The sequence below is a fragment of the Cladophialophora psammophila genome (genome assembly GCF_000585535.1).
Source record: "Cladophialophora psammophila CBS 110553 chromosome Unknown aczJe-supercont1.13, whole genome shotgun sequence".
In the NCBI taxonomy this organism is placed as follows: domain Eukaryota; kingdom Fungi; phylum Ascomycota; class Eurotiomycetes; order Chaetothyriales; family Herpotrichiellaceae; genus Cladophialophora; species Cladophialophora psammophila.
In genome coordinates this window covers 467955-484811 of record NW_006912934.1, presented here as the reverse complement: position 1 = coordinate 484811, position 16857 = coordinate 467955, and the positions used below count along the sequence as shown (strand labels likewise).

General features: G+C 50.9%; 7 protein-coding genes across 7 annotated transcripts; 2 read left to right on the top strand and 5 right to left on the bottom strand.

Annotated features, from left to right (window-relative positions):
• Window positions 1-329: 329 nt before the first annotated feature.
• A1O5_08290 (uncharacterized protein) lies at window positions 330-2998 on the top strand (the record flags this gene model as incomplete). Its single annotated transcript, XM_007748873.1, has 4 exons — window positions 330-544; window positions 583-680; window positions 739-1031; window positions 1082-2998. The coding sequence occupies 4 exons, from the start codon at window positions 330-332 to the stop codon at window positions 2996-2998; spliced, it is 2523 nt and encodes an 840-aa protein (XP_007747063.1).
• Window positions 2999-5721: 2723 nt separating this feature from the next.
• On the bottom strand, window positions 5722-7779 carry A1O5_08289 (uncharacterized protein; the record flags this gene model as incomplete). Its single annotated transcript, XM_007748872.1, has 2 exons — window positions 5722-7665; window positions 7717-7779. 2 exons carry the CDS (start codon window positions 7777-7779, stop codon window positions 5722-5724), a joined length of 2007 nt encoding a protein of 668 aa, XP_007747062.1.
• A 285-nt stretch (window positions 7780-8064) lies between these two features.
• Window positions 8065-9416, bottom strand: A1O5_08288 (uncharacterized protein; the record flags this gene model as incomplete). The annotated part of the gene is made up of 4 exons (XM_007748871.1): window positions 8065-8476; window positions 8534-8712; window positions 8769-9067; window positions 9116-9416. 4 exons carry the CDS (start codon window positions 9414-9416, stop codon window positions 8065-8067), a joined length of 1191 nt encoding a protein of 396 aa, XP_007747061.1.
• A 670-nt stretch (window positions 9417-10086) lies between these two features.
• Window positions 10087-10550, bottom strand: A1O5_08287 (uncharacterized protein; the record flags this gene model as incomplete). The annotated part of the gene is made up of 3 exons (XM_007748870.1): window positions 10087-10238; window positions 10297-10425; window positions 10472-10550. 3 exons carry the CDS (start codon window positions 10548-10550, stop codon window positions 10087-10089), a joined length of 360 nt encoding a protein of 119 aa, XP_007747060.1.
• A 375-nt stretch (window positions 10551-10925) lies between these two features.
• On the top strand, window positions 10926-12450 carry A1O5_08286 (lysyl oxidase-like protein 2/3/4; the record flags this gene model as incomplete). Its single annotated transcript, XM_007748869.1, has 2 exons — window positions 10926-11195; window positions 11251-12450. The coding sequence occupies 2 exons, from the start codon at window positions 10926-10928 to the stop codon at window positions 12448-12450; spliced, it is 1470 nt and encodes a 489-aa protein (XP_007747059.1).
• A 258-nt stretch (window positions 12451-12708) lies between these two features.
• Window positions 12709-14253, bottom strand: A1O5_08285 (uncharacterized protein; the record flags this gene model as incomplete). Its single annotated transcript, XM_007748868.1, has 3 exons — window positions 12709-13981; window positions 14036-14090; window positions 14145-14253. The coding sequence occupies 3 exons, from the start codon at window positions 14251-14253 to the stop codon at window positions 12709-12711; spliced, it is 1437 nt and encodes a 478-aa protein (XP_007747058.1).
• A 1911-nt stretch (window positions 14254-16164) lies between these two features.
• A1O5_08284 (uncharacterized protein) lies at window positions 16165-16794 on the bottom strand (the record flags this gene model as incomplete). Its single annotated transcript, XM_007748867.1, has 1 exon — window positions 16165-16794. One exon carries the CDS (start codon window positions 16792-16794, stop codon window positions 16165-16167), a length of 630 nt encoding a protein of 209 aa, XP_007747057.1.
• Between the last annotated feature and the right edge of the window lie 63 nt (window positions 16795-16857).

The window sequence follows — 16857 nt, the reverse complement described above, 5'->3', positions numbered from 1 at the left end:
AGCCCAACTGCGCAGCCAATGCCTGGCTGTCTACACTGTTTCATTGACGTGTTGCCCGACTGTGGACGCCTTTTCACGGACTGCTGCCTGCAGAAAGTTAGAAAAAAAGTTTCCAACTCAGCCTTATTAGTGAGAGGTAACTTTGGCTGATGTAGTAGTGCATAGAAGGTTTTGACAGCGCCCTGGCCGAATTTTCTCATATATTAGAATGACTCGGGGGTTCCAGGCTGCGTTAAGTTTTCCAAGAGTGATCGCTATCTACAGCAAAAATCTGCTAAATATTATATGCCAGAATGGTAGCTCCATCTGCCCATCCACAAGAATCTGCAATGGCGACTTCAGCACCGGATCATATCGTTGATCCCATGGAGGTCGACATGGATATCGGTATAGACAACACCAATCCGGGAGCCGAGAAGGCAAGAACCATTTCCAAGGCAGAATGGGAGAAACACAAACAAGACATCTATCAACTCTATATGATAGAGAAGAAACCGATGGCTGACCTTGTGAATGCTATGGTGGGAAAGGGCTTCAAGGCCAGGTAAGTGAAAGACAAAAATTTATACTTCGTTTGGCCAGTGGACTTACATTTTGCGCAACACAAGGCGAAGCGCAGTACTTTCGCATGTTGCGAGAATGGGGATTCCACAAGAAAATGAAGAGACAAAGACCTTCAGGTAAGCATGGCTCCTTAGTGTGCCATGAGGATGCAAATCGCTTACAACAGCAATGCAGAAGCACAGAGACGAAGAGCCGATATTGGGCCTGGAAACCAAGTTCAGATTCCTCAGGATCCTCGTACAGCGTTTACAATTCAATCACAAGGCTTTCTCCCCTTAGATTCGGGTACCTTGGTTCCTCGGACCACTCTGCATGGAACGGATTCAATCGGATACGGCTCAGGGAATAATTCCCAGACCTACTTTCGCAGTACCGGTCAAAATCAAGGGAGTTGTCAGTTCGACGTCGGATATGGCTATCCGAACCCCCCGTTACCTGCACTCTCGACTGACCCGTTCATAAACCCCGTGAGTCTCAGCAAATTCCTCCTGCGGAATTTCTTGCTTACAGCAAAAAGGACGATCCTGGCAACCTTTCCGATGATTTCTTGAATTTCGGCTCGAATAATAATTTCAATGAATTGTCGCTTCTCACGACCGAACCTCTCAACAATGTCAACACCGGGGAGGCGTCTCGTGGCCTATCAAACGCCCGGGATGTACAAGACAACAACACAAACAGTGGCGGTGGTTCATCCAGAAGCTCTGGCGCCGCCGGCATGAAAGGCAAACAGCCAATCCATTTTGCCGTGCAGACTGGCAACTTGAACGGTGTCAAGTTCTTGCTCGACAAGAATCCCAAATGCGCTCATTTGTGCGGCGAAGACGGAATTTCGCCCCTCTGGATTGCTGCCCAACAAGGACACACGAGGATCGTGAAGCTCCTCATTGACGGTTATCAAGCTGACGTCAACACGGCATCCACCGATTCGAAGCGTACTCCACTCCATCAGGCGTCTCAAAATGGTCATACCGAAATTGTGCGAATCTTGCTGGACAAGGGAGCTCTACCTGATCTCCGCGACTCCGAAGGCGTGTCTCCACTGTGGACTGCCGCGCAGAAAGGATCTGTTGAGACCGTCAACTTGCTGGTGAGCCGTCCTAACGTTGAGATAGATGCTATGCCCACCGACATCAAACGCACTGCTCTCCACCAGGCTGCACAAGGCGGCCATACTGAAATAGTCCGCGTTCTTCTCGAACACGGGGCCAACGTTGATCCAAAGGACCTTCGCGGTATCACTCCTCTCTGGAGCGCCGCACAAAGGGGTTCCGAGGAAATTGTCACTATGCTGCTCCAAAAAAATGCTAGTGCCGACACAATGAGTACTAGCGGGGAGAATCGCCGGCCTCTTCATCAAGCCGCGCAGAATGGACATACTACGGTTTGCAAGCTGCTTCTCAAGTATGGAGCATCCTATGAGCCTCTTGATGATACCATGTGTTCCCCCTTGTTCTTCGCTTCCCAGGGCGGTCACTCCGAAATTGTCAGGATGTTGCTTGAGAAAGGCGCTAGTCCTGAAAATACTTGGGAAGGCAAAGACGGCAAAGGGCGGCGATGTCTCCACCAGGCTGCACAAAATGGTCATCTCGAGACTGTCAGGCTTCTTTTAGACCACGGTGCTCACGCAGAGCCTGAGAACGACAGCAGTGACAGTTCATCTGGCGATGATTCTGATGACACCACCGAAGACGAATCCCAGCCAAAGTATAGCTTCAAGAGCTACAAGCAAGCAATGAAAGCAGCCAAAAGGAGAGGAACCGAATCGACCAAATCGACCAAACCGACCAAAGCACCTTCAAAGTCTAGCAACAAATTATCTGATCTAAGACCTCCCTCGCCGTTGGGCCTTGCACTTCAGAACGGCCATTATGATGTTGCAAAGCTCCTAATTGAACGAGGGGCGGATGTCAACTCGGTTGCCCATCTCACCTTGGTGCGACCTCTTCATTTCGCTGTGTTCAGTGGCAAAGAGGAACTGGTCAAGCTTCTCATCGACAATAAAGCTGACATCAATGGCCGTGAGGTAGACGGATGGCCTCCACTAATGTTTGCTGCTCAAATCGGGAACTGCAAGATGATTGACAGCTTCATTGACGAGGGAGTCGATGTGAATGCAACGGCAAACTCGGGTGTAACTGCACTGTGGATAGCATCCCAGCAAGGCCATACTGCAGTCGTGCAAACACTTCTCAAGGCCGAGGCGAGATCCTTCGCTGCGAAATCTGGGAGATACCCTGTCCACCAAGCGGCACAAAATGCACATTTCGAAGTTGTGAAATTGTTGGTTGAGGAGGATCCAAATTGTGTAAATCTGAAGGATGCCCGTGGTACCAGTTTGATATCGCTTGCGTCAAGCGGAAGGGAGACTGTCCGAGTTGATATCATGAAGTATCTCGATTCAAAGGGAGCGCCCATTATAGAGGAAGAATGATGTCTGCCGAGGTTCTCCATCCATCGACTCGGAAGATGACTTTGAAGCAGATTGCGATTTTGTTTTTGGCTGGTTCTCATGGAAATTTAGGCTGGCTTAGATATTGCAAGCAACATAGTTCCTTCAACGCAGCTTAAATTCCATATCTCTTGAGGGTCCATGCGCATTTGCGATGACGGGAAGCTGTAACACCATACGCTTTGACGAAGCCCAAAACTTCGACAGTCACAAGTCCCTCTTTGAAAGCTCAAGATGTTCCATCTCAGCTGCTACTAAGGAGCGCGTGGGAACTTTCCGCAGAACTTCGGGGCACTAACGAAAGATTCGCGAGACAAAAGTTTGGCCCAAAAGTATTGATCTGCAGTCATGCCTCTAGAGAGCAGTGTGTAGCTGTTTGTTTTTGATGGAAAAGGCGGCGAACCTTTCTAGAAAACTTCTGTGACCTTTCGATGCCAGCGAAGACGGATGATATGTCCTCAGGGTATATATGATGTAGACTGTCGTGCCTGGGGGAATGAATCTACTCGTTGGAAGTGAAAGCCCGACAACTGACAAACCAAGACATCTCGAGTCCGTCGACAGCATTGTGGTCGTATTGTTTTACAATCTTTAGTTAAAAGCACACAATTTCAGAGGTCTTCCTTCTCCTTAAGCATCTTGCTACGTCAGTAAGCTACCAGGCTGTCTTCGAAGCCCATAAATCAAGCTAATAGCTGGAGACCGTCACATTCTCATGTCTATCAACACCACGGAGCGAACGCAAGAAGCAATGGCAGAGAGTGTTTGTGACTCCGCTGAATATTTATCTACCAAATCGAATTCCAAAGCTTCCACCTTGGTTGAGGATGAAAAGTCCACCGAAGGAACAGTAAGTCCGTACGATGAGACTTGTATGTCATTGATATCGACAAGTGTCTTAGGATACGAGTAGAACTCTTTTACAGGCTCCGGAATCCGACTCCAACCAAGATTCATGCAGCTCTGAGAGTGATTCTTCAGACAGCAATTCCCGCCTGAGCACCACACCAGTCATGTTATGCCGTTGGTTGGATGATTCGCAACAAGATGGACCGTACTCTGGGCTAGGCGAATGGAATGCAGGTGGCGGAGAAACTGACTCCTCTGAAGAAAGGGATCGGACCGACGACAGCGATTCGATCAGCTTGGACGATGAGTAACCACAACGAACCAGCAGCGTCTCAAGCCCCTTGCGCTGTAATTTCACCAGCACATGGTTGTCTTAAACCATCTCTCTCGCGGTGACACACTAATCCCCGTTGGTAAGGGATATCGATTTATATCAACTATGTATGTAACCGGGATAGACCACAGAAGATAGAGCAATTGATACATTTGATTGTCTGTTAACTATCTTACCCCCCACAGGCTGACACATTGGGAACGTGGGAATCTTGCAGTCACCGCCCCATACCAAGTCAGTCACTCTGCATACTTCGAGTGCCTCATATGCTGTCTGGAGTACGCCTCGGAGACGTCTCAAGGAGGGTTGCACGAGGCGTATGGTGTCGCTCTGGTCCTCGCAAACGTGAATATAAGTTCAACGAGTTCCTCGAACTCGTGAACCGAGATAGACAGACCAATGCGAAAGTCCTCAATCGCTCATACTGTCAAAGCAAGTCATCCCGTGTACGCAGCGAATTAGATTTCCCTTACGGATACCCCATGACAGCTGGCTTTAGATGTAGACTAGAGAGGCCCGTTTCGGATAAGGAGCCCGCTTAATTAATATGAGGAGCCCGATTAGGATGAGAAGTCAGATTGGTGCGACCTTGAAGAACTTTTCCTAACCCCCCCTATATATCTTTATAAGTGCCTGAGGAACGGCTGTGTTTTTAATGAAACGTTTTACTCTTAGTTCTAATGGTAAATGCTGATGCAGGAGCATGGCTGAATGTGCCAAGGATTACGCGTCGAGGTCCACACCATGCCGATTTGCATCGATCCATACAACCCAACTTGACCGAAAAACTAGTACCGCGACCGACACAAAGAGGGCGCAAGCCACACCGGCACCAAGAATCCAAAGTCATCTGCAAATGACTTTGCTACAGACCTTAGGCCCGCGGATCGCAGTCCTCTCCACAGAACTCCGGAGCATGGTGACCGGTAACAGACCAAATCTCTGAAACGGTCGAAAGGGACTGCAAAAGTCAAACACGAAAGCGGAATGCATGCGACATCGAGTTTCATCAGGGCGAGTGAGAACTTCAGGAAGAGCCAAAGTCACACCAACCGAACTTGCCAAATGCTCTCGAGTACAACTTCACCCGAAGCGAGACGTCCTCCTCTTCGCAACTCTGGTCGTAGTCCACCTAGGCTTTGGTTTTCTCCGCGAGGACATTCTGGGCCTACAGTAGAGACAATGTCCGTTGACCCTTGGCGCACTTGCCAAATGCAGCAGAGCGGTATCTTCAGCCCCGCCAGGAGTTGGGCAGCTAAGATCGTGTACGAGTACCACAATCCAGCGTAAACTGCTCGGCACCCGCTACAAGAAGCGTTGAACATGGGATGCTGTGGTTCCATGAACACTCAGAGTCTTTGGCGTGTCCAGTAATCCCTCTTCCTGGAAATGCGTGGCCTCGGTGGTCGTGACCTCCAGACAACTCAACCCTCCACCCTTGCTCTCCGTATTGTAGCGCAGGCAGCGACCGCAGCATGATCATGTGGGTTGGCTGTGAGCAACCAGGATCGGGTAATATGTCTCATACCAGCAGGAACTTCCATCCATTTTCAATCATAATATCCATCCAGAAGACTTCAGGATCATCATTATCACTAATGTCCCATGTTTTGAGCACGAGCTCTTGCACAATTTCAAGCGATCTGTATGGCAAGATCTCGCGGATCGATTGGAGCCGCTTAAGAAGCGTCCTGCGAGCCCCAGCGATCCGGTCGGACCCTGAAGGATGGCAAAATGGGGTGTCAGTGACACTTCGGGGAGAATCACGGCCCGACAAATCATGTAAAACCGTAAAATGATCAAAAGAACTTATTGTGAGGGGCGAAGGTGGACCCCATCGCGTCATCAATGGTGCAGGGATCGAACTATCGCTCTCCTCCGTTGGGTCAAAGGGCTGTGAGTACGTCCGCTTTTCTAGCTCTCCGCCGATAATGATCAACAGAATTTGCTCGATACTGCGGGTCCCCGATCGCTCTGCATTCTGGCACAGGATGTCGAGGGCGTGAATGGCTAGCGCTGTCACCCACAGCAGTCTTCGCTCCTTTGTGGACTGACCGGCAGCATATTCATCTTCGCCGAGCCGCAGTCTGCTGTTGAGCAGATCCGGAAATGCTCGATATAGTAAGACGAGGGCTGCGAGTCGATAAACTTCTGCGGTGTTGATGAGGTCTTGTATGGGGGTGTCGATATCACTGATGTCGACAAAGTCGTCGGCCTTTGGCAACTTGAGTGATAATGCTTCTTCTTCCAAGCTCTGCGCTTCTTGCAATGCGTCGTATTCCACACGCAGCTGATTCATGCTTGGGAAGGACCTCTTACGACACCTTAGCCTCTGTCCATAAACCAATGAGCCCACGCTGCCAAGCAGCCTTTGCGACTCGGGGGATACGCCAGCCAGAGGGTGCGGGATCCTCTTCGCCGGACTTGCGGTCTCGTCGTCATTGCCAATGCGAGTCTCGGGGATGGGGAGTTGTAACAAACACTCCTGGCCGGTGTCTGTGATGAACGAAAGGCCCATCCACCAGTATGCCAGTGAATTGAAGAAGAACTCCTGATAGCCCTTCTGTCGCGGAACTGGCATGCCGTTTCGGTAGGTATGCAGATATAACCGGACAGCTGCATTGTAGTGGATGATGCTAGGGCTATTGGATCCGTCCCAATTCGTGGTGAGACCGTACATGATAATAGCCATCAAGACGTCCTCAATGTTTGTCGTCGTCGGCCTATTCAGCCGTGCCACCTCATTGTGCAGTCGATGCAATATCTCGGTCTGCGCGTTCTGCACCACTAGAGCACTAGCAGCGTCCAAAGTACTCGAGTTTAGGAAAGCCGCAGTAATATAGCGAAACAAGGAGAAGAACAACAGTGACTCCGTAGTCCGCGACGTGGCTAGCGTTCTGAATAGATTATACTTGGAGTCAAATGAGGTCAAGGCTTTGCAAATCTTCTGCATGAAGAAATCCACTTGAACCTGTGTGTTGCTGAGTATGATGTCCGGAGAGTGCCACAAACGTTGGCACTTTGTTAGGGAGGCCTGTCCAGGTGTTGCTGGAGCATCCGACATGCACAGAATTGGAGGGGTGGACGCCCGTAAAGAAAGCGACAAGACAGCATCCCATTCTTCATTCGACAAGGCCTGCTCTGACTCCGAGCTGAAGGTGTCGTTCTGGCCGGGGCTGCCAATATCAAGCTCCTCAGTGATGGGCTGTGCATGCTTGATTTGGTTGATAAAAGCCGTCCCTGCCCTCTCGCGTTGATGAGAGCGTGGCAAGGTGCTTGCTTCGGGAGTAGCGTTCGAGTTGAACGACTCGCCCCTGTGCTTGCTGAAAACAGGAGCTCGTTGAATCTGGAGGCATGACTGCCGTTCGTGTTTGGTGGACCACTTCCACCGAGTCTCGTATCCTGGGCATTTGAGATTTTTGTGAGCGCAGTTTCTGCAGGATGGCTTTGCTTCGTCGCATTTGACCTGACAGTCAAATGAGCATTTCCATTGCCTTTGTAGGCGATGAGGACATACCCTTCGTTTTTTGCACGTGCTGCAACCAGATCGGGATTTTGCGCCTTTGACCGTTGCAGACATGGCTGTTCAAAGGAGACAGAGCTAAGCATGCACCCAGTCATGGCTTAGAAGCTACTGCCTTAAGAACATATTCGAGCCGGTAGGCACCGCAACTCGATCGGCCGTCATGGATTGCAGTGTGTTGGCCAAAGTGAAGGAAGCAAGAAAGGACAACGGGTTAATCAGCTGTTTGGCGGGGTTCCGCGCTAGGTCTGTTATTTTCTAGACGCTACACAAGGGCCAATGACCTCAGCTTCAGTGGGCGTGCCATGGCGGCCCCTCGCTTCTGTAGCGGCTACTATATATCTACCACGTGCAGCCCGCGCCCCCGCCGGCTCTGCTACATACGTCCTTGCAAAACAATTCCTCCTCGGCGATGTCAGCATCATCTGGAGATCTCTTTGCAGGATTGATTTCTCCACTCGATGCTTTCTCCTTCTCGCCGTGTTCGACCAGCAACCTTTTGACCAGGGATTTGAAGTGCAGCACGCCTTTCTCCCTGTGAGGATGCAGTGGCCCTGTTACGTAGCCTCCTGCATTGATGTTCTTCTGGGCATTGGTGCAAAGGTATTTGTCTTCGTTTTCGACTTGCTTAAAAAACTTATCCATCTCCTCGAAATCTTTGTCAGTGCTGCTGACATTTCGGTATACCTCGTACTGCATCGATACGCGCGTTGCGCTGACAGGAACAACTCTCATTAGGTAGAAATAATGATCCCTTGATGTGGTCAGCTACATTGCTGCACGGCCGAGCTGGATATGGACATACACTCACGTCATGGTAATGGAAGAATTAGGGAAAAGGTAAGTCGGCGCTACATTACCAGAGACATCGGCTGGATTGCCCTTGCTCTCGGCATAATGCTCGATAAAGCCATTGGTTGTCTTGACATCGTAGCTTTCGAGATTGGTAACCTTGGCAATGCCAGGATGTGCGACTGAGCAGTGATAGCACTGAACACTACGATGTGAATTGACCATCGGCGTTCAAAGACCGTCAGGGAGCTTACCTCGTTGTAGTTGTCAATCAAGGTCTTCCAGTTGTACTCGCCGTCCATATCCCAAGAGTGATCATAGCGATAATTCTTCATGTTGAATACTCCTAAACGACTTTGCGTATCCACGGAGTCAAATAGCTCTTCCCATTTGACTTGCACGTTTTCCGAAGCATCAAGGTTGATCCAGACGAAGCCTCGTTCGTCGACCTTGAGATGGACTTTGAAGAGGCCGTATTGGGACTTGTCGAAGCCATCCACCCCATCGAATCTTGGTGCTTTGGCAAGTTTACCACTAAGGCCGTAAGACCACCCTGGCACGGATTAGGGCCGCACGTCTCGCCGAGATAGAAGATACTCACCATGGTACTTGCAAGCGAGAATGTTTGCGGTGCCCTCGTCGTTGAGGACTACAGGAAAAGCTCGGTGACGGCAGACATTTAGGAAGGCGTTCAAATTTCCTTGCTGATCACGGATGATGAAAAATGGATATCCCGCAACCGTGAATTTCGCATAGGCGCCGGCTGCTGGGAAGCGGAGCTCGTGCGTGATGAGTAGCCAGCACTTGGCAAAGATTGCTCGACGTTCCAGCTCATAGATTGCCCCGGTGGAATACCAAGATGCGGGCAAAACGCCAGCCGGCTTTGTCTTGATGTTGGCCATGTGGTCGACGTGATGTTTTGCTGGTGAGGGAAATGTCTTGGGCAGAGTTACGCTTTGGTTGGCCCAGCGTCAACAGCATCGATGCCCCTCCCCTCGATTTATACACAAGGCGCATTGGCAATGACAGTGTCGTATAACAGTTGGAAAGACATTGCGCTGTAGAAACGACGCTCTCAGTCATCCAGCGGAAATGCACATTTTCTCCAGCGTTGGAAACGAAGTGCGGGCGCTTTGCGGTACTGACTAGGCTCACTTGTCTCTGCAAAATATGATGCCGGCTCGGGGAAATCACCAACTTAGTTTGCTGGACGACCCTTTCGCTGGATCGTGCTATCCGCGAGAGTGCTCGTTTCGCAGCCTTGTTGCCACCAAATTGGACCTATACCAAATCTGGAGAAAAAGTGCGATTGGCCGATCTACGACGACCGACCCCTTAAGGATTCGACCACTTGGACACAATTGTGAGCGGTAGCGTTTCAACAGATACCGCCACCACTAGCCCCATCTCTGTTGGACGAGAGGTCCGTGATGACATGATTGATTGATTACGAGGAGAGAAATCTACAGTTCACTCGGGTAACCTGCTCTCTAGGGTTAGGGCTTGGCCAACAGTCTCCTGGCTGAACTGTACCTCCTTTCACACACATCTCCCTTCATTCAAGCGTCACCCTTACAATCTAGCCATCAACCTGGACCCGCACTTGAAAGCAATTCCATAATCGCTTGACGAGAAAGCGACCGTGCTCCCTCGGTGGATCATAAAGATATCCCCTGCCTTAACAGTCTCTTTGGCACCGCCCTCATCCTGCAAGGTGATGCTCCCTGCGGCATAAGTTAATGTCCGTCCCAAGTCTGGATCAGCTCGTATCACGCTATTTACCTTCAATGACAACACCAACCTCGTCGTACTCGTACTTGGGCGGCGTAGACGGAGGTCCTCGCTCGATGCGAAACCAAGAGCCTGTTATGGGGTTGGGCGCGTTCTCGTCACGACTTCCCAAAAAGTCGGCTGTCCACAGTTAGGGCTTGAAACCTGATCCTCGATTCCCACTCACTGAAGTACACATGCTCCGGCACCCCCGGAATGTTCTGGACCTTGAACATCTCGGTCTTGGACTTAACTTCCAATACCATGGTGACTCGCAGCGACTGATTCAAAAGTTTCCGGCGCTCGAAGATATTCCAAGTCTTTCGGATGGTGGTTCATCTGAGATTCTTATCACTGACTGCCCCTTATAATTTCCGAGTTGGGAAATTCAGTGGACCGGAAGGCATTCCGCTCTTGGATCCATGTAGGTGCGGCTCAACAGAGGTAAGCTTTCCGCTCGACGGTGTTTGTGTTCAGCGCGGAATAGTGTCAGGGTGTGATGCAATAGTATGCTATTGTTTCTTTACATGCAGTACTACCATTAGTACTTTGACCGAAAATCTCTCTCAGCCAAGTTCACAACCCATCCCTCGGATGCTGCAGCCCTTCTCATCTCACATGCACGTTGCCACGACCTCACCATGTCGAGATCGCGCGAGGGATATCTTTGGACTGAAACAAATCTTACCCAAGGTCTAGCCACCCAGGCCGTGATCTCAAGCACGACAAACCTCAAACCAAGTTATGATGTGATAGTCATTGGAGCTGGATTTGCCGGCCTACGGGCGGCGCGGGAACTCAGCCGCCACTATAGATTGAGTGTATTGATCATCGAGGGACGAGACCGCATCGGTGGTCGAACGTGGACGGCACAAGCGTTTGGAGAAGACTTTGAAATGGGTGGAACATGGGTATGGGCTCTTTGTTTGAAGTCCGATCAAGTCCTCCAGAGGCTAATTTATCCAGGTCCATTGGAACCAGCCACATCTGTATGCCGAGCTGCACAGGTACAACCTCCACAAAAATCTGAAGTCGTCAGCCGGCACCATTGCAACACAGAAAACGTATTACAAGGGAGCAGGAGGCGGGGTGCAAGAAATCGATGGAAATGCTCTCGCTGAAATTACCCAGGCTGTCGCCGAAAAGTTCTTTACAATCGATGGGCTGTCCAGTCGCGAGCTGTACCCTTACCCCCATGACCCCTTTCGAACACCGGCACCGTGGAAAAAGTACGACCATCTCACGGTGCGACAGCGCCTCGATCAACTTGATCTCCCAACTCTCCATAAAGGCTACTTCGAAAGCACGGTCAACTCGTTCGGCAGTGCGCCCAGTACAGAGATCGGATTTATCGAAGCGCTCCGCTGGTACGCCTTGGGTGGTCACAATATGGCCCAAGTCCTCGAGCTTGCAGGTATCTACAAGCTGGGCAAGGGCGGCATGACCTCGTTCTCTCGATCCATTCTCCAAGACGCACAGAGCGACATCCTCCTCGACACGGTCATTTCTGAAGTGATTCAGAACGACCCATCTGGTGCGGTGGTAAGGTCTAAGAAGGGACGCACTTTCAAGGCGAAAGCAGTCATCTGCACCGTTCCACTGAATTGTCTGAGTGACGTAAAGTTCTCGCCGCCGCTAAGTCCGTTGAAAAGCGAAGGCATCGTCAAAGGACACATTAACAAAGGCGCAAAGATCCACTTCAAGCTTACTTCGACCGAACCAGGCTGGTTCGCGGCTTGCGACGGTTACTCTGCCTCGTCTTTCTGCTTCGCCTTCTCCGACCACAATGGCACAAGCCCGGCCGGACCCCGTGGCACCTACTGCATCGGCTTTGGGTACAGTGGGTGCCTGCAAGACCCGCGAGACAGCAAGCACATCCTCGAGGAGTTCAAGAAAGATCTGCGCCCAGACGCCAGGGTCGAAGGGTATCTCACTCACGATTGGATGAATGACCCGCTAGCCAAGGGGGTGTGGAGTTGTTGGGGTAGTCACTCAATGACAATGTATCTCCAGGAGCTGCAGAAGGCGCACGGAAACGTCTTCTTTGCGAGCGCTGACTGGGCTGACGGTTGGCGAGGCTTCATTGATGGTGCGCTCGAAAGTGGGCTGAAGACAGCGCAGGTCGTTGCGGAGAAACTTAACACGAGCCCAGGACCAAGGTTGTGAATACATAGTACGTACACCTGGCAAATTTCAATGACTGTTCAAGACGGGGGTCAAGACCGCGAATCTTTAGGTTGAACACGGCATTTGGAGGTATTCTATTACTGGTGATCCAAGGGGCTTGCCCCAGCCGCACAGAGTAGCCTTTCTTTTTTTACACAGATCCATTGACAATTTCTATGCATTGCCACCTTTGCGTGCCACCGAATTCCTGAATTCACACTCTCGCCTCCGTCTCCAGCCAAGGAAATCATATCACCTCTATACATGGCTGATGTTCGAGACTGTGCGTCCCAAAATCTCAATTGCGGGGCCAGTGTAGCCCTTCCTTCCTCGAATGAACCAGTAGGCCGCACTCAGCGCCAGCACCCCACCAAGCACAACAGACGCATAATTGAAATTCTGCGCAGTGACCGGCTGATAGGGCGGAAAACCCAGAAACACGCAGCAAAAGACCGTGTATATGATAGAGACAATGTTGAGCATTATCCCCCATCTTCCCAGCTCGAATGGTCCCCACCTCAAGGACTTGGGCTTCTTGATACGACGCCACAGGATGACGACAACGGGAAGTAGGTAAGATAGATACAGACCCACGACGGCCAGAGAGAGGATTGCATTGAACGCTGTGGTGGCGGCAATGTTCAGAAGGCCGAGGAGCATGAGAAACAAGGTCGTCACCCAAATCGCCCTGGTGGGGATGCCTCTCTTCTCGTCCACGTGAGAAAGCCAGCGAGAAAATGGAAAGGCAGAGTCCCGTGCGAGTGCCCAGAGTGTCCGTGCCGCAGAGGCGACGAGGGGAATGGTGGCAAGCGATGCCATGAGGATGACGGCAGTGGTCATTGCGGAGGCGGCGCCCAGGCTGCCCGTGACAGTGTAGAAAATCTGGATGATGGGAAATCCCGTAGCCGTTCCGATTGCGGAGGCGATGTCGCCCATGCAGAATAGGACGGCCAGCAGAAAGGAAAAGCCTAGGATGCCGTTCAACAACAGGGAGCCGATCATAGCACGAGGTACACCGACTGCTGGGTTGGACATCTCCTCGCTCAAATGAGTCGCCGCATCGTAACCGACAAGCACGTACGAGGAACTCAGCATGCCGATGCACCATGTGACACCGTTGCTGGTCCAGCCAGTTTCGTTTTCAAAGTCCGTGAAGACAAAAGATGCCGAGTTCTTTGTCGGTGACAGTGCGACGATGGCAATCAGCAGGATAAAGAAAAGTACAACGTGAAGGACCATCGACGCATTCTCCACGTGTGGAAGAATGCGGATCCCCAAAACGTTGAACACCAGCGCAAGGAGAAGTACAGCCCAGTAGAGGAGGGTTCCATGCCAGCGCTTGTAGATGTATGTAGGATTGTTTAGCACAATCAATCCTTGTATCATTGTTCCTGCGAGAAAAGGAGCGCTGGCGGCGACTGATTGCCATCCGAACATGGTCAGCCAGCCAGCAGCCCAACTCAGAGGGCGAGCAATTGAAGGCGGGGAGAGCTCGGCGACGTAATGATACTGTCCCCCTGCGCTTGGGATCCTGCAACCGGTCAGCTCCTGTCTATGAAAATATTTACCAGGTCGAGGGTCTCACATTGAAGCAGCCTCGGACAATGACAAAGCCGTGGCAATGGTTCCGGCGAATGCCACTGGTCCACCTGTCAGAAGGCACTCCCACAATTTCTAGAATACAGAGAGCTCACATATGAACCCGTAAACCAATGACACTGGTCCGCCACTAAGCAGGCCTGCGGCCATGGTGGAGCAGAACGCTTCCCATGTCGCCATCAACGAGACGCAGGCTGCAAGCATTGACACCCAGTTGAAACTCTTATATAGCTAGTGGAGTTGTTAGAACCACCCCACAAAGACCGTCGGAGACAATGCAACTTGCCTCAGGGGGGGAGTATTCGGTATTGCCTCTGGCATGAGGACCGTCTCCTTTATCACCCATGGTCAAGTCGTTGCTGTCAGCAACGACTTTAGAAGTTGGCTCAGCGATTACTCCCATTCTGGCTGCTATCGCTATGAGGGCTCGAGAAGCTGATACAGAGGGTACAGTGAAACTACCGTATCTATTCACGGCGATAGTGGAATATATCACGATGTTCTCGCGAGCGACATCCAGCTTTATGTCTCCCATCAAAGCTGATATGTCTCAGATTAGGTGCAACGTGATTTGCTGAGAAGGCCAGACGAGTGTGGTAATTTGGACGAAAGAGTTCAGATAAGCTCTCCAATCATCTAAGCCCCGTCCTATACCCCGGATAATGGTGGGTCGTACTTGACGGTCCATTATTCCCGATTAGGCCAAAATGTGCATAGGACGGAAAAGCCCCGACAATCATACCGCCAGAAAGATAAGGTGGCAACGGTGCTGATCATCAACGAATCTGCAACTAGACTCAGCTATCATACTGTGTAGCTAGCCTTAGCTATAGCACCTCCATCCTATACGGTCTGGATGAGGTTCCTCCTCGGTGCTAAAACCACAGGTCATTGCGAACGGATAGCGGCCTCAGTGCGGGAACTCATCCGCGATCCACCTCCAGAACGGGTAGAGGGACGGCCATTTTCTCAAGTTGTCGCTCTACTCTGCTGTTCAATTGTTTCTCTTTGCACTTCAGGCTTCTCTCTCATCTTGGTTCGGATAATACATAGTAGGTAATGCCTAATGTTATGCAGCCTGATCACAAAACTAGTTATTACAGTACTGCCCGACCGCTAGTAGTTTATTATAATGTCTCGGAGATGTCTTAAGAGTTTTCAAAGAATATCTTAACAAATCCCGGAGACGTCTCCGCGGCAACCTGTTACACTTGATTAATATCCTAAATACTGTAACAAGGTGAAATGGCTATGTAGTGCTATGGCGGAGGTAAAGGCGTTTGGAGGTGTAGTTGGTCACATGTCAAAGCAAAGGGCTTCATATCATTCTGGCTGTGAATGGAACGTTTTCTCGCCGCAAAAAGGCAACCAACTAAGCGTCTGGATAACACAGACAGTGCGAGACAAGTTGACAGTGCTGGCTTTCGAACCATTCGTTTTACAGATTGAATGGAGCATTCATCGTCCTGATGCCCTCTACAGTCTCCCTCTGCTATTGAATGCTGCTGCTGCCGCCGCCGTGCTAGGCGCCACCTAGCCATCGCCTCTGTGGTTTTGGTGTTGGTGTTTTGACCTGGCCTCAACCAGAAAGGCGTTCTCGACTTGCCGATCTGCCGGACAAGCCCCTGTGCCTTGTTGCACGTACATGCCGAACCCTGAAGTGCTCTGTTACACTAGAGCTCCTCCATTGGGGGCGAGCTCTCGACTATATAGTCCTATGTGATTTCCTAAGATAGTAATGAATGAATGCAACGGCGTATTGTTGCATTAGTGACAGAGCAACATTGCAGCAATGCACAATATTGCCTCTTTCAGTAGTCGCGTGGCTTGTCACAGCCTTATCAACGAGGCTGCTCTTCAGCCAACCTTCCCATTAAATTGCCCCCCTAATTGGCCCGTACTTTTCCATGAAGCTAAGGTCTCCTTCCACGTTCCTGCTTGCCACCTGTTTCTGCTCCTTTTAGCCCCTCTTCATCTCCCTCGGCAAGATCTCAATCCAGTGCCTGTTTCCGTCAGAGAAGTCGAAGATGGAAAAAACTCCGAGCCCGATGGTCTTCCCCCTTAGAGGTTTGGATTTTTGCAACATCGATTGGACAAAGAGAATAAAGATTGAACTCACCCATCAGGATCCTGCACAAAGGCGACCTGTCCAAACACCTTCTCAAATCCACCCTCCCATTTCCTCTGTTTGCCCTCGGATTCATGCTCCCATCCAGGAAGTGGCATGAACTGAACATCCACCTTGTCTAAAGGCTTCATCACCTTCCAGCCCTTTTCCTCGGCCCGCTTCAACGTTTGCGCGACATCGGGTACCCGAAAGCCGAAATGGGCGAATCCGGTCCTTCGACCTGACTTTCTGCTCCCATCGCTGGAACGGGACTTCTCTGTCCCATTCAGCGTCAAATCGTCCTGTGTGGCATTCTCGTCGTTCGCAAAGATGAGTTCCAAGAGTCCCGAACGCCCCCCAGACGCCCGAGCCATGTCTGAAGGGACTGCATCGTGCTCTGCATCCCGGTACCCCAGATAATACGCCGTCAGGGGTCCAGCATTGAGCGCGAAGATCAGACTCATGCCCAAAAAGTCAACATAGAACGAGAACGATGAGGCTGGCGAGCTAATTTGAAGGGCCACGTGATTAAAAACATAGCCATTTGTGTCTCCGTCGTCAGTAACCCGGGGGAAGCTGGCTGCAATGAATGGCGGACCTGGTGGTGGGAAAGGTGGATAATCTTCGGAGTCAGACATGGCTGCGTTGGATTTCGATACTGAAGATGGTAGATAGTATCAAGCAGAAGAAAGGTCGACTCC